Genomic DNA, 16,694 nt, shown 5'->3' with positions numbered 1-16,694 from the left:
AGGAAATTAAAACATGGTACATGTTGCAGTAGGCCTTCAGAATAATGCAAAACATATCCTTGACTCTATCCAGTGAAGCAATTGATGCCAGCCCACTGAATGAATGACAAATGGATGAAATGGGCGATACATTACTCAAAGAGTTCAATCTTGGTTTCATCAGACCAGAGAATCTTGTTTCCCATGGTCAGAATCTTTAGGTGCCTTCTGGAAAACTCCAAGCGGGCCGTCATGTGCCTTTTACTGAGGAGTGGCTTCAGTCTGGCCATTCTACCATTAAGGCCTGATGCTGCAGAAATGGTTGTTCTTCTGGAAGGTTCTCCCATCTCCACAAAGGAACTCTGGAGTTCTGGCAGAGTGACCATTGGGTTCTTGGTCACCTCACTGACTAAGGCCCTTCTCCCAATTGCTCAGTTTGGCCAGGTTACCAGCTCTAGGAAGAGTCTTGGTGGTTCCAAACTTCTTCCATTTAAGAATGGAGTCCACTGTGTTCTTGGGGATCTTATATTTGACTAATTTCAGGAAACTAGGTGCATCACTACTTCACAGGAGAGCAATTTCAACGCAAATTCATTTTTTTATAAAAATGCATTTTTTGGCAGAAATGCCTTCTGGAACATGTAAATATTTTCACGTGCCTTAATAAAAACACTTGTATGCCATCTGTAAATACGAATACAATTGTTATATTACGAGCCTAGTTGGTTTAGCCACATAAAAAGTCAGCAACCTTCTCCCGATCCATGATTGGCTGAGATAATGAGTGGGCTAGACATGCCGAGAGACGAGTTCGGATTGGTCTGCCATGTGGCACGCTGTTTATCTATAACATGAGCTGGTCAGTATGTGTCGGTAATGCTTTCTAACGCAGCTTTTTTAAAAGATATATCACGCAGTAGAACTGCATAAGTGTTGCTCTCCACTTTCCGGAGGACCGAGATTTGAAATTAGCTAAGGAGATGGAGAAAATTCTGGCGTTTGATAGCGAATTTGCAGACAGAATCAAAAAGAGAACAAAAAAGTCTGTTGTATAAAACACCTGTCTCCGGATTACATCTTCAAACTAACCCTAACCCATTTTTTTTTTTAACTAAGCAAGTCAGTTAAGAACAAATTCTTATTTACAATGACGGCCTAGGAACAGTGGGTTAACTGCCTTGTTCAGGGGCAGAACAACAGATTTTTACCTTGTCAGCTCAGGGATTCGAACCTTTCAGTTACTGGCCCAATGCACTAACCACTAGGCTACCTGCCACCCCTAACCACTAACCCTAACTCATGGCATCCATGACAGAGAGAGAAGCGTCCATCCATGTATATGGGTAAGATAGTCTAGCTAGCTACATTTTCAGATATTACACGTTTCTAATTTTGTCAGAAAGTCACTTTAAATTTAAAGTTAAATTGTACTGTTCGCTAGCTAACGTTATGCGTATGATCTGTGTAGTAATATTATTCCTATCTCAGAGCCATTTGCATTGCTAGTTATAGCCTAATGTTAGCTAGCTAACATTGAACCTGGTTGGTTAGCTACCTGCAGATTCATGCAGGGTAGTAATGTTATGAATTGGGATTATGGTTCATTGTTTAACTAGCTAGCTGCATGTCTCAACAAAAGACTCCATTATGCAAGTAACCATTTCAATGGAATGTTCATGATGTCACTGTGACAACTGACGCAGCTGGGGGGAATGGAATTCTTTTGACTTTATTTTTCTCGGCGGGGACGGGGGTCACTCAGATCAGTCTCGGTTCACTGAAACGGTCCACCCACACAGACAGTGTGGTGAAGAAGCAACAGCGCCTCTTCAACCTCAGGAGGCTGAAGAAATTTGTCTTGTCACCTAAAACCCTCACAAGCTTTTACAGATGCACCATTGAGAGCATCCTGTCGGGCTGTATCGCCGCCTGGTACAGTAACGGCAACGCCCACAACCGCAGGGCTCTCCAAAGGGTGGTGCTATCTGCACAACGCATCACGGGGGGCAAACTACCTGCCCTCCAGGACCCCTACAGCACACAATGGCCAAAAAGAGCATCAAGGACAACAACCACCACTGCCTGTTCACCCCGCTACCATCAAGAAGGCGAGGTAAGTACAGGTGCATCAAAGCTGGGACCGAGAGACTGAAAAACAGCTTCCATCTCAAGGCCATCACACTATTAAATAGCCATCACTTGCATAGGGAGGCTGCTGCCTACACAGACTTGAAATCATTGGCCACTTTAAAAAATGGATCACTAGTAACTTTAATGTTTACATATCTCGCATTACTCATCTCATATTTATACTGTATTCTATCTATTGCATCTTAGCCTATGCCGCTCTGACATTACTCATCCATATATATTCTTATTCCATTCCTTTACTTAAGATGTGTGTATTAGGCATTTGTTGAGGAATTGTTAGATATTACTTATTAGATACTGTTGGAACAAGAAGCACAAGCATTTCGCTACACCCGCAATAATATCTGCTAACCATGTGCATGTGACCAATAAAATGTGATGTATCTGTTACTATCAAGAGTGTTACTTGTGTTGATGATTAGGTCCCCTTTAAACCAGACAAACAAATGTGTAAAAACACAGAAACTTAATGGTTTTCAATGGGAGCAGTAGGGTGGGGAAGGGTTGTGTTGCGCTGTCCGTCATAAAAGTAGCAAATTTCTCCCCACCCCACAGAGTTATGTGTTTTAGTTGGAGGCATGATTGGAAATCTTCACAAGAGAGTAGACTTACGGCAGTTTCATTCTCATGAACACTCTGGCCATGAAGAAGCTGAGCAGGACACTGACAAAACCGATGAACAACAGAAGGAAGCGGTTGAGTTTAGGGATGTTTGGGGCATTCGAGCGATCCAGGATTATGAAGCCCAAGCCTCCCATGGTGAAGAGGAAACTGGAGGCCAACCCTTCCATGATGTATTGGCCATTCACTCTTTATAGGAAAGAGAAAAAAATAAGATGGTTATGTGACTACCCCTCTCAAATTTGTGCAATACAATGCAGATAATGAATGGAGTAAATAATAGCCCCAGGCATTGACAATTCAGAAACAGCATACACATGGAAAGTGTTAGCTCTCGAGATCCCAAGGGGGATTACAGTTGAAGGGTTCTCAGTCGAACGTATGGACCACAGCTGGCCCAATGTGTACTAAAGTCCCAACGCTCTGTTTTAACATTCAGAAACTTGAATAATCCTTGCTTGCAATGCAGTTTTGGAAACATTTGGAACTGAACTTTCATATAAGCAAGAAATAATTTCTCAAATATAACTTAAACTCTGTACGTCGTTTCAGCACAGTTGCACAGGGCAATTTCCATTAGAGTGCAACTGGGTAGGAAGTATTGTACGTCGGCTGGAAGCATGTGTTATTCAAAACACAGCCACTTGCAACTGTGCCAAAACTGGGTACAGTAAGGGTATCTTTCGTATAAAAAAAAGAAATTGCGCTGATATGAAATTTCGAAATGTTTCCAAAACTCAGACGCAAGCAAGGCGTATTAACATTGACACAGCACCAGACCTCTTAACATATTCCCCCCGCAAGGCAGATAGGCACTAGCATTAGTCTACTGTACATGAATGGGCAAGGAAAGGGGCTGCGTACTTACCTGTATGCCAAAAATGCAACAGGCCGCTGGTGCCCATGTTCATCGGTCATTGAACCCACACTAGGTGGTTCCACAATGACATCGTAGATGATGCCTTCAGATGGGAGAGACACGAGGAAATCAGTTAGCTAACTAGCTAGTAACAAGGAAAATCAATAGTTATGCACTGGCATAATAATATGAATTGGGATGGTAAATGCCATGTGTAAGGGTAAAGGAGGGTGCAAAGCTAACCCATACCAGCTGAGCTGGCTTAGTAGTTTGCTACATGTTAGCCTACTCAATCGACTAATAAATAAATAGAACTCTTAGCCACAGTATTGTGAAAGTTACTCTGAAAATAGCGTTTACCAAGCTGTTAACAATAACGTCAATGTCACTTAAAGGTTTAACTGAAGTTACTACATGACCAAAAGTATGGGGACAACTGCTAGTCAAACATCTCATTTAAAAAAAAAAAAAAGTTTTTAAATCACAGGCATTAACATGGAGTTGGTCCCCACTACAGCAATTGGCAGTCATTCAGGGCTACAGCACTTGGCGGTCCCATTCAGTGAGCTTGTGTGGCCTCCCACGTCAAGGCTGAGCCTTTGTTGCTCCAAGATGTTTCTACTTCACAATAACAGCACTTACAGCTCTAGCAGGGCAGAAATTTGATGAGCTGACTTGTTAGAAAGGTGGCATCCTATGACGGTACCACGTTGAAAGTCACTGAGCTCTTCGGTAAGGCCATTCTACAGCCAATGTTTGGCTATGGAGATTGTATACCTGTGGCTGAAATAGCCGAATCCACTAATTTGAAGGTGTCCACATACTTTTGTATGTATAGTGTAGTTCACTACCTCTACCTACTTTAAAATGATCATATCTAAATCTGAAATGTCATACATAAAGTTAAGAAACATGACAGTGAAGTCAGATGTCAACAGAATGCTTTTTTTTAAAGCGAGTGGCTTCTAATTCGTGACCTGATCTTTATTTCAAAATGTGCAAATTCTTGTGACTTTTCTCATGGTCTGTGCTCTCCGGGATCCTTGGAATGTCCCTACCCCCCATTGAAATGAATTTGAAATGGTTAAGATAAGGCTTAAGGTTAGGGTAGCGACGTCCCAAGGACTCCCGATTGCACTAACTTTTCCACATGCCGAAAACGGAATAGATATATAAATGCAAAAAGATGATTTTCACAAAGTCACTTAGCAAAAAAACATCAATAGCCAATACAATGTCAAAACATGATCTTGTCATGAGTTCAGTATCATTTGCTTGATTGAGCAGACCCATAACTATGGTATTTTTTTTTATGTATTAAGGCTCCCCATTAGCAGATAATGTTGCTGGACCCCAGGAAGAGTAAGGCAGCTACATACAATTAGAATTATGACAACATTACATTTCATAACACTTTTCACAACACAAGCCTCTTAAGGATTGGACCCTTTTCCTCCAATTTTCACCTAAAATGACATACCCAAATCTAACCGGCATCTGTGCCGTACTGCGTTAGCGTAAAATAGCCCCCGCGATATGCAACTTTTCATGGAAGTTAGGAACCAATATACACAGACAGTTAGGAAAGCTAAGGCTAGCTTTTTCAAACAGAAATTTGCATCCTGCAGCACAAACTCCAAAACGTTCTGGGACACTAAAGTCCATGGAGAATAAGAGCACCGTCTCCCAGCTGCCCACTGCACTGAGGATAGGAAACACTGTCACCACCGATAAAGCTACGATAATCGAGAATTGAAATAAAGCATTTTTCTATGGCTGGCCATGCTTTCCACTTGGCTACTGTCATGACGTTGCCCTCTGAGTAGAGCGAGCACCATTTCCCCCACCCTCTGCACCAGCCCTTTTCTATGCACCATCCCCCTACCTCCGTCTCCCACACCCAGGCTGCTGTGGTCAGAAGAGGTCGTAATTCCTATGAGGAGATCCTCTCCTCATGGCCACAGTATAGAGAGAGAGTGAGTTTCATAGAGAGAACAAAGGAATTTCTTCCACCTCACAGAACAGAATGACATTTATGTTCTGGAGAAGGTATAAAAGGTCTGTGAAGAATCCAGCTACGAACTGGTCCGTTTGGTACAATTTTGTGAAACAATACGGCCACATTACCATAACGCTGTTTATACAATAGCCTCAGCTATGAGGCATACATCTAATTGTTGTATAAAATAAATGAGTGGGGATGGAACTGTTTGTGAAATTGTGTAATGTGATTTTGGACTGTTTAATGAAGGAAACTCCAATTCCCTTTGGAGTTTAACTAAATCAGAGGACCGCCCATGAGCACAGTTATGGTCTGGCGTCATGGGACAGGCCCTTTTCTGCTCTTCCGAATAAAACCCCCAACTGGGTTTTCCCACTTCAGACCAGCTTACCTCGATAACGAGAGGGCCAAGGTTTGAGAGGAGACCAAGCTTACCTCAATTATGAGATGGCTAAAGGTTGCAGACCATGCATTTCTCTTGCTGAACTTTTAACCATACCACGTGGTTAAACTCTTAGACTATCGATACCGACAGAATAAGAACAAGTCTTTGATATTAATTACTAGCCTGCAGCTAGAACACTTAAATGGCCGCAACATGTTTTTATATTGGTTATCAGTATTGTTTGTTTTGGCAAGGAAAATATTGGATATCGGCCAAACATTTCATATCGGTGTATCACTAATAGACGTAGCTAGTAATAACTGGCACACAGAATAACTGACAAATTTACAAACGCTCAACACCCGCTGAATATTGACCGGGTCAGTAAACATTGGCAACACAGTTGCTGTCACCAACGCTCTGGATAACATAAAAACACCCTAAGCAGCTCTGTTAGGGTGAGTAAAATGGTCAGAGTGAGCTGTTCTCTCATTTGTGTCTGGAAGTAGCTAGCAAGCTAGCCAACATTACCCAGTTAGCTTGGGTGCTTGACAGCTGTTAGAACAGAACGTACGGATCAACCCTTAGAGATGGGTGGGGCTAAAGCTTAAGAGCGTGTGAACAATGCTGAATGGGTGTTGTCTGGGGTTGCACATTGAGGATATTTAGAGGTGGAAACTTTCCGTGGGAATATATTGGAATTAATATCATTTAAAATGTAGATTTTTTTTTGCATTGGATATATTTACCATATCATATGGAGACAGAAACAAATATTTTACCTTATAAGTAGACATAATTGCAAATGATTAAATCCTTCCAATAGAAATAAAAAAAGTATTTTAACTTTAATTAAATGAGTTGACTCTTCACATGGGATGATTTCACTGAACAACAAAACAAAGGGAATAGTGAATGAGCCATCGCATCTCCCAAAAACCTTTTCAACATACATCTGTAAAATTATAGTCTAGAAACTATCAGGCTTCCATGTCCTCTCCCTGGACCTCCTCATTGTCCAACCCTTGAACATCAGACCCTGAGACCTCATCTTCACTGTCACGTTCTAACCTTAAGGACTGCTTGTTGTCAAGGATCAAAAAGCCTCAAATTTGACCAGATGGCCACCAATTTTTCAACCCTTGTATTGTCAGCCTGTTGCGGGCTTTGGTGTGTGTGCTCCCAAACCAGTTGCACTCTGAGGCGGCTGATGTTGGTGGGATTTGGAGGATGAAGGAGGCAACAAAGGTAAGAGCCTCAGATCCACAAGTCCCTTCCACCAGGTGGTTGATGAGATATGTTGGCACGACTGCCATATTGCATCTCCATCCCAAAGCCCTTGCTTGGAAGTGTATTTCGCCAGACTGCCAAGAACCTTGCCCTCATCTAGGCCAAGGTGGCGAGACACAGTAGTGATGACACCCTAAGACTTGTTACGGGGGGGGAGGAATGTATTCACTACTGTAAGTCGCTCTGGATAAGAGCGTCTGCTAAATGACTAAAATGTAATGTAAATGTTGAACTCTGCACCAGACAGGATGCCCTTGCCAGCATACTTGGGCCCCAACATGTACGCTGCGGTGTGTATGGGCTTCAGGCAGAAGTCTTCACACTTTTTGATGTGTTTCAGAACTGCAGTTCTCTGCTTGGAGCAACAGTGAAGTGGGCAGGGTAGTACAGATGTCTTCTCTTACATCTGCAAGCAGGGTCTGAACATCAGACAGGATGGCATTGTCTCCCTCAATCTGTGCAATTGCTACTGCTATAGGTTTCAGGAGTTCCAGGGTGCTTACCACTCTCCCAAAATACATCATCCAGGAGGATCCTCTTGGTGGGGCTGTCCATATCGGCAGACTGTCATATGGCCATTTCTTGGAAACACTTCTTCCCTTCCAGGAGACTGTCAAACATGATGACAACACCACCCCAACGGGTGTTGCTGGGCAGCTTCAATGTGAAGCTCTTATTCTTCTAATTTTGCTTGGGGAGGTAGATTGCTGCTTTAACTTGATGACCCTTCACATACCTAACCATTTCCTTGGCTCTCTTAGTGTGTATCCATTGTTTTCAGTGCCATGATGTCCTTGAGGAGCAGATTCGATGCATGAGCAGCACAGCCAATGGGTGTGATGTGAGGGTAGGACTCCTCCACTTTAGACCAAGCACCTTCATGTTCACAGCATCGTCTGTCACCAGTGCAAATACCTTCTGTGGTCCGAGGTCATTGATGACTGCCTTCAGCTCATCTGCAATGTAGAGACCAGTGTGTCTGTTGTCCCTTGTGTCTGTGCCCTTGTAGAATACTGGTTGAGGGGTGGACATGTAGTTCATTATTCCTTGCCCACGAACATTCAACCACCCATCAGACATGATTGCAATACAGTCTGCTTTCTCTATGATTTGCTTGACCTTCACTTGAACTCTGTTGAACTCTGCATCCAGCAAATTAATAGATAAAACATGTCTGGTTGGAGGGGTGTATGCTGGGCGAAGAACATTCAGAAATCTCTTCCAATTCACATTGCCTGTGAACAGCAGAGGTGAACCAGTTGCATACACAGCTTGAGCAAGACATTATCAGCATTTCTCTGACTACGTTCCTCCAAGGAGTCAAAAAAAAACTTCTGGTTCCAGGAGGACCATGAGCTGTTGTTATTGATAGTGTCTGATTCATAATTTTCACCTCGAATAGAAGTAGAGGGACTTTTGTCAGAGATTGCTTGTTGTGAACGCTGAGGGAACTTTAGGCTCTTAGCCAGATGACTCTGCATCTTTGGTGCATTCTTCACATATGATTTGGCATAGTACTTGCAAATGAACACAGCTTTTCCTTCTACAGTCGCTGCAGTGAAATGTCTCCACACAGATAGTGCCCATGGCATTTTCCTGTAAAGACTGGAAAACAATGAGTAAAAAAAAAAAAAAAAATTCCATGTACAAATAAATAGTTAAGCAGTTAGATTAAACAACTCCTTTGTAAGATAAATGTTTTAAATTGAAACCTGTATGGAAACAGGTGAATTAACACTCCTTAGTTAGCAGGCTCAAGCAAGCTAAAACCTACATGGTAGCAAAAATCAACTAGCAGAAATGTTTAACTTCTTTGGGATAGGGGGCAGCATTTTCACGGCCGGATAAAAAAACGTACCCGATTTAATCTGGTTACTACTCCTGCCCAGAAACTAGAATATGAATATAATTAGAGATTTGGATAGAAAACTCTAAAGTTTCTAAAACTGTTCAATGGTGTCTGTGAGTATAACAGAACTCATATGGCAGGCCAAAACCTGAGAAGATTCCATACAGGAAGTGCCCTGTCTGACAATTTGTTGTCCTTCTGTTGCATCTCTATCAAAAATACAGCATCTGTGCTGTAACGTGACATTTTCTAAGGCTTCCATTGGCTCTCTTAAGCCGCCAGAAAGTGGAATGGGGTGTCTGCTGTATCTGGGCAAAGAACAGCAGTAGAATTTGTAAGTGGTCAGCCTGGGGACAATGAGACTGGATATGCGCGTTCACGAGACTTCTCAATTTTCTTCTTTCAGCCTTTGAATGAATACAACGTTGCCCGGTTGGAATATTATCGCTATTTTACGAGAAAAATAGCATAAAAATTGATTTTAAACAGTGTTTGACATGCTTCTAAGTACGGTAATGGAATATTTAGAATTTTGTTTGTCACGAAATGCGTTCGCGCGTCACCCTTGGGATAGTGACCTTAACGCACGAACAAAACGGAGCTATTTGGATATAACTATGGATTATTTGGAACCAAAACAACATTTGTTGTTGAAGTAGAAGTCCTGGGAGTGCATTCTGACAAAGAACAGCAAAGGTAATCCAATTTTTCTAATAGTAATTCTGAGTTTAGGTTGTCCCAAACTTGGTGGGTGTCAAAATAGCTAGCAGTGATGGCCTAGCTATGTACTCAGAATATTGCAAAATGTGCTTTCGCCAAAAAGCTATTTTAAAATCTGATACAGAACTCCTTTATGCAATCGCGGTATCTATAATTCTTAAAATAATTGTTATGTATTTTGTCAACGTTTATCATGAGTAATTTAGTAAATTCACCAGAAGTTTTCGGTGGGTGTGCTAGTTCTGAACATCACATGCTAATGTAAAAAGCTGTTTTTTGATATAAATATGAACTTGATTGAACAAAACATGCATGTATTGTATAACATAATGTCCTAGGAGTGTCATCTGATGAAGATCAAAGGTTAGTGCTGCATTTAGCTGTGGTTTGGGTTTATGTGACACATATGCTTGCTTGGAAAATGGCTGTGTGATTATTTGTGTCTATGTACTCTCCTAACATAATCTAATGTTTTGCTTTCGCTGTAAAGCCTTTTTGAAAATCAGACAATGTGGTTAGATTAACAAATTGGCAATCAGCCTTTTTGGACGCCGATTACATTGCAATCCACGAGGAGACTGCGTGGCAGGCTGACCACCTGTTACCCGAGTGCAGCATCAAAGGGACCTTGTGCCTGCAAGGAGCCAAGGTGAATTTCTAGCTAGCATTAAATCTTATCTTACAAAAAAAATACAAATCTTAACATAATCACTAGTTACCGGCACACGGTTGATGATATTAACCATGCTAGCTTGTCCTGCGTTGCATATAATCAATGTGGTGCCTGTTAATTTATCATCGAATCACAGCCTACTTCAACTTCGCCAAACAGGTGATGATTTAACAAAATCGCATTCGTGAAAAAAGCACAAATGTACCAAACAATAAACATCGATGCCTTAAAATCAATACACAAGAATATATATTTTTTTTAAACCTGCAAATGTAGTTAAAATAAATTCATGTTACCAGGCAATATTAACTAGGGAAATTGTGTCACTTCTCGTATTCAGAGCAAGCAGAGTCAGGGTATATGCAGCAGTTTTGGCCGCCTGTCTCGTTGCGAACTGTATGAAGACAATTTCTTCCTTACAAAGACCGCAATTAATTTGCCAAAATTTTTCATAACATTGAATGTTGTGCAATGTAACCGCAATATTTAGACTTAAGGTTGCCACCCGTTTAATAAACGTTTTGTTTTCGAAATTATACTTTCTGGATTTGACCATATTAGCTCGTATTTCTGTGTGTTTATTATATTATAATTAAATCTATGATTTGATAGAACAGTGACTGAGCGGTGGTAGGCAGCAGCAGGCTCGTAAGCATTCATTGAAACAGCACTTTACTGCGTTTGCCAGCAGCTCTTAGCAATGCTTGAAGCACAGCGCTGTTTATGACTTCAAGCCTATCAACTCCCGAGATTAGGCTGGCAATACTAAAATGCCTATAAGAACATCCAATAGTCAGAGGTATATGAAACACAAATGGTATAGAGAGAAATAGTTGACACGTTATAATTCCTATAATAACTACATCCTAAAACGTATTAACTGGGAATATTGAAGACTCATGTTAAAAAGGAACCACCAGCTTTCATATGTTCTCATGTTCTGAGGAAGGAACAAACATTAGCTTTTTTTTTTACATGGCACTTTTACTTTCTTCTCCAACACTTTGTTTTTGCATTATTTAAACCAAATCGAGCAGGTTTCATTATTTATTTGAGACTAAATGGATTTTATTGATGCATTATATTAAGATAAAATAAGTGTTCTTTGTTCATTCAGTATTGTTGTAAATGTCATTGTTACAAATATTTTAAAAATAATCTTTTTTTAAATTGGAAAAATAATAAATAAAATACAAAAAATGTACAAATTCTATTTTTATTTTTTTAAACGGCATCGGCTTTATTTTGGTCCTCCAATAAAATCGGTATTGAATTTTTAATTTAAAAAATATTTTTTTTATAAATCGATCAACCTCTAGTTGAGTCATCCGCATACATAGCTTAACTCAAAGCCAGTGGCATGTAATTAGTAAAGATTACTTTCCCCCCCCCAATGGGCCAAGACCAGTGGTTCTCAATCCTGGTCCTGGGGACCCAAAGGGGTGCACATTTTTGTTTTTGCCCTAGCACTACACACCTGATTCAAATCAAAGCCCTTTGATGAGTTGATCATTTGAATCAGCTATGTAGTGCTAGGGCAAAAACGTGCACCCCTTTGTAGTGCTAGGGCAAAAACGTGCACCCCAGGACCAGGATTGAGAACCAACGGCCTAGACAGCTGCCCTGGGGAATTCCTGTTTCTACCTGGATTATGCGGGAGAGGCTTCCATTAAATCACTTGTGTAATTGCTGTGCATGTTGAATGTCCTTCCCTATAAGCATGCTGGAAGTTTGTTTACTGTAAAATAACATTGTATCTGGTCAAACACCAATTTTTCCAAACGTTTACTAGGGGTTGGTAACAGGCTGATTGGTCAGCTATTTGAGCCAGTAAAGGGGGCTTAACTATTCTTAGGTAGCAGAATTACTTTTGCTTCCCCCAAACCTGGGTGCACACACACACACTTACTAGTAGGCTTAAATTGAAAATATGGCAAATAGGAGTGGCAATATCATCCACAGTAACTTTCTATCCAAGTTGTCAGACCCCGGTGGCTTGTCATTGTTGATAGTGAAAACAATTATTGTTCTCTAATTATGCAAGTGTGTGTTCAACACGAATTCAAATCTAAGTAATACCAGACAGGCTGTTCTAAGAAAAAAAAAGTGTAAAGCCTTTATTAAAGCATAGCAAAGATTAAAACAGACAAATTTGTGAAATTGTTTATCCAACATGTGGTTGTGAGGCTTGGTGCTCACAGAATCAGTAGGCTATTAAACAAACACTCAAACAGAAGCAGGATGGGTCTTATTTCTGTAGATATGGATGACTTATAAAGTCAGGCACATTTAACAGTTAGGCTATTGATTATAGACCTAATTAAGTTGGGGTTTCCTCTCCTCACTTTTCTTAGACAAGGCAAGTGCTGTTTTCGCGTCTCCTAACTGCTGCCGTCTCCGCCGCATTGTTCTCAACACCAATATGCTGGTTAACTTTGCTATTATGCATATAACAACATGGTCTTGGAAAAGACACCAATTCAACAGCGCACTGATGTTTCAGAACCGTGGACAGCGACCGCTATCTTACACAGAAGAAAGTGCATGTTATAAAAATATATTTTTTATTAGTGTTGCACCATTGTTCTAACGTAATATAACCATATACAATTTCAGTAGCACGTCTTAGTGATGGACTGCGCCATCCCCATGGCCTCCACAATGGATTAGTCCACTCAGACAGGCACGAATCAGACAGCTGTCTTGTACACCATGAATATATTAAATTTTTTTGCTACAGCACGACAAAAAAAAAAAAATCTTGGTCGATCAACAGCCTATCGACCAAACAGTCAACTAAATGGGGTCAGCCCTAAACAGACTGAACACACACACTTGCATCATTAGCAGCGAGAGCAGGCAGGCCAGGTCGAGAGACTGGAGGGGCAATCAGAACGCTCATCGTTTTGGCAATCTGCATCTCACAATGTCTTGTCTGGCATGCCTAGTAAATTCACCAATGTAGCCTAAAGTTCACCTGTTCCTTAATTAAGTGGGAATTTTTCATAACGTTAAGGATCCCAACTTCATTTAAAACCGTTTACACCCCTAATCCCTACCTGTACTATAACTACTCAATAAGACCACAGTTAATGTAGAGAATTATTGGTTGGAGCGTACAGTTGTGAAAAATAAATTATGGTACTTGAATTAAAAAATTGCCATGAGTGGTACATTGATTATCTGTTTTAAGTTAACGCACATGCTAACCATCCCATTATTTGCGTTTATTTTTCACAGGTGGTTCTGGCTGGTGACCCATCTCCATAGCTGAGAGAAACCGAGAAGGAATATAACTTTGCCCCAATACTACTATTGTTTCTAACTGTACTGATGAGGAAGAGGGCAGACTTACCCATTGTTGCCAAACTGTGCTCAGTCAAATTTACAGTGCCACTTTGTTACCAGAAACTGGTCACATGTTCAATAAGGTATTCTGCAAAAATAATTACAATACAAAAATGTTCTTGCTCATCAGTTAAGTTCAATTATCAAGGAAACCTAGTTGAACACTAAATTGTAACATGTTTCTTGAACACAATTGATTATAAGGACAATAATAACGGTGTTACCTGTAGGACCAAATGTCTCCATCACAGGTCAATAATAAATAAGTGTTAATAGTGCAGACTGATTGTTATGGCATGGGCATGACAATTCAATTAATTCATTAAATACTTATGAGCTATTATGCCTCAATTTCCAATTGAGATTTGCAATTAAAAAGTAAATATGAAGTAAATCTATACCGATGGCTAGGAGCTTTGACAGTAAAGCTGTTTGACTCTACTGTTTCAGAAAATATGCCGTCACAGTCATGGAGGGGCAGGGCAGGCAGGGCCTATATCCTGATGATGCACACTGGCAGAAATGACAAGCAGCAGTATTTGTAAAGTCTGTCTCACCAAAGACAAACTCAGACTGTAAAGGCCAAAGGAGTCCTTCTCCCACTCTCTCTAACACACACATACAGTGTGCCCCAAAAAAGTATTTAATTGTGTTCAACCAGAATGATTGCAGTAGGTTATGGCCATCTACTGATCCCTTAAAATATTGACAAATGCATACAACTTGATACTTGCCAGATATGCATAGCCATTGATGTGATTAGAGAAGATTGTAAATGGCTTATTTTATCTTACACTGCAGCCATCTAGCTAAATGACCACACAACTTGCTAGCTAGCTTGTTAGCCTGTTTGTTATTCAATTAATTAATTACATTTTTGTAATTCATTTTGTCTCGCTTGCCATTAAAAATAGAAGGGGAAAAAAGTTACTAAAAATGTTTTAATAAGTTGTTCTGCGTAGGCAGAGCCATAAGTAAATAGGTCAACTGGGATATACAGTCGAAGTCGGAAGTTTACATACACTTAGGTTGGAGTCATTAAAAACTTGTTTTTTCAACCACTCCACAAATTTCTTGTTAACAAACTATAGTTTTGGCAAGTCGTTTAGGACATCTACCATGTGAATGACAAGTAATTTTTCCAACAACCGTTTACAGACAGATTATTTCACTATCACAATTCCAGTGGGTCAGAAGTTTACATACACTAAGTTGACTGTGCCTTTAAACAGCTTGTGAAATTCCAGAAAATTATGTCATGGCTTTAGAAGCTTCTGATTGACTCAAATGATGTCAATTAGCCTATTGGAGGTGTACCTGTGGATGCATTTCAATGCCTACCGGCAAACTCAGTGCCTCTTTGCTTGACATCATGGGAAAAATCTAAAGAAATCAGGAAAGACCTCAGAAGAAAAATAAAATATATATATTTTTTAAAGTCGTCCTTGGGAGCAATTTCCAAACGCCTGGAGGTACCTGGTTCATCTGTACAAACAATAGTACGCAAGTATAAACACCATGGGATCACGCAGCCGTCAACCACTCAGGAAGGAGACGCGTTCCGTCTCCTAGAGATGAGCGTACTTTGGTGCGAAACGTGCAAATCAATCCCAGAACAGCAACGGACCTTGTGAAGATGCTGGAGGAAACATGTACAAAAGTATCTATAGCCACAGTAAAACGAATCCTATATCGACATAACCTGAAAGGCCGCTCAGCATGGAAGAAGCCACTGCTCCAAAACCGCCATAAAATAAGCCAGACTACGGTATGCAACTACACATGGGGACATAGATGATACTTTTTGGAGAAATGTCCTCTGGTCTGATGAAACAAAAATAAAACTGTTTGGCCATAATGCCCATCGTTATGTTGGGAGGAAAAAGGGGGAGGCTTGCAAGCCGAAGAACACCATCCCAACCGTGAAGCACGGGGGTGGCAGCATTATGCTGTGGGGGTGCTTTGCTGCAGGAGGGACTGGTCTACTTCACAAAATAGATGGCATCATGAGGTAGGAAAATTATGTGGATATATTGAAGCAACATCTCAAGACATCAGTCGGGTAGTTCAAACTTGGTCGCAAATGGGTCTTCCAAATGGACAATGACCCCAAGCATACTTCCAATGTTGTGGCAAAATGGCTTAAGGACAACAAAGTCAAGGTATTGGAGTGGCCATCATAAAGCTTTGACCTCAATCCTAAAGAAAATTTGTGGGTAGAACTGAAAAAGCATGTGCAAGCAAGGAGGCCTTACAAACCTGACACAGTTACACCAGCTCTGTCAGGAGGAATGGGCCAAAATTCATCCAACTTATTGTGGGAAGCTTGTGGAGGCTACCCGAAACGTTTGACCCAAGTTAAACAATTTAAAGGCAATGCTACCAAATACTAATTGAGTGCATGTAAACTTCTGACCCACTGGGAATTGTGATGAAAGAAATAAAAGCTGAAATAAAATCACTCTAATATTATTCTGACATTTCACATTCTTAAAATTAAAGTGGTGATCCTAACTGACCTAAGACTGGGAATTTTTACTCGGATCAAATGTCAGGAATTATGAAAAACTGAGTTTAAATGTATTTGGCTAAGGTGTATGTGTAAACTTCCGACTTCAACTGTATATGACTAAAGAATCACAAATAGACAGGTATTTACCTTTTCATGGTAGGAAGATGGAAAGGTCTGTCTATTTGTGAAAAAAAAAAAAAAAAAAAAAAAAAAATCACCCTGATTAATTCATTAGTCATATCCCAGTTAACCCATTTACTTATGGCCCTGCCTACACCGAACACCTTTTTTTAATAACAAAAATG

At 40.5% G+C, this 16,694-nt stretch overlaps 1 protein-coding gene across 1 annotated transcript in view; it reads right to left on the bottom strand.

Moving 5' to 3' along the window:
* LOC115194090 (oligosaccharyltransferase complex subunit ostc) overlaps positions 1-16,694 on the bottom strand; it is a 36,350-nt gene that overhangs the window by 17,493 nt on the left and 2,163 nt on the right. Inside the window, exons 2-3 of the mRNA XM_029753445.1 lie at positions 3,620-3,713; positions 2,743-2,940 (exon numbers count right to left, since the gene is read on the bottom strand). Coding sequence (XP_029609305.1) covers positions 2,743-2,940; positions 3,620-3,713 — 292 coding nt within the window. The remainder of the gene's footprint in view (positions 1-2,742; positions 2,941-3,619; positions 3,714-16,694) is intronic.

Source organism: Salmo trutta, chromosome 5 (genome assembly GCF_901001165.1).
Source record: "Salmo trutta chromosome 5, fSalTru1.1, whole genome shotgun sequence".
NCBI lineage: Eukaryota > Metazoa > Chordata > Actinopteri > Salmoniformes > Salmonidae > Salmo > Salmo trutta.
The sequence above is the reverse complement of the archived record's forward strand: the minus strand, read 5'-3'. Positions and strand labels throughout refer to the sequence as shown.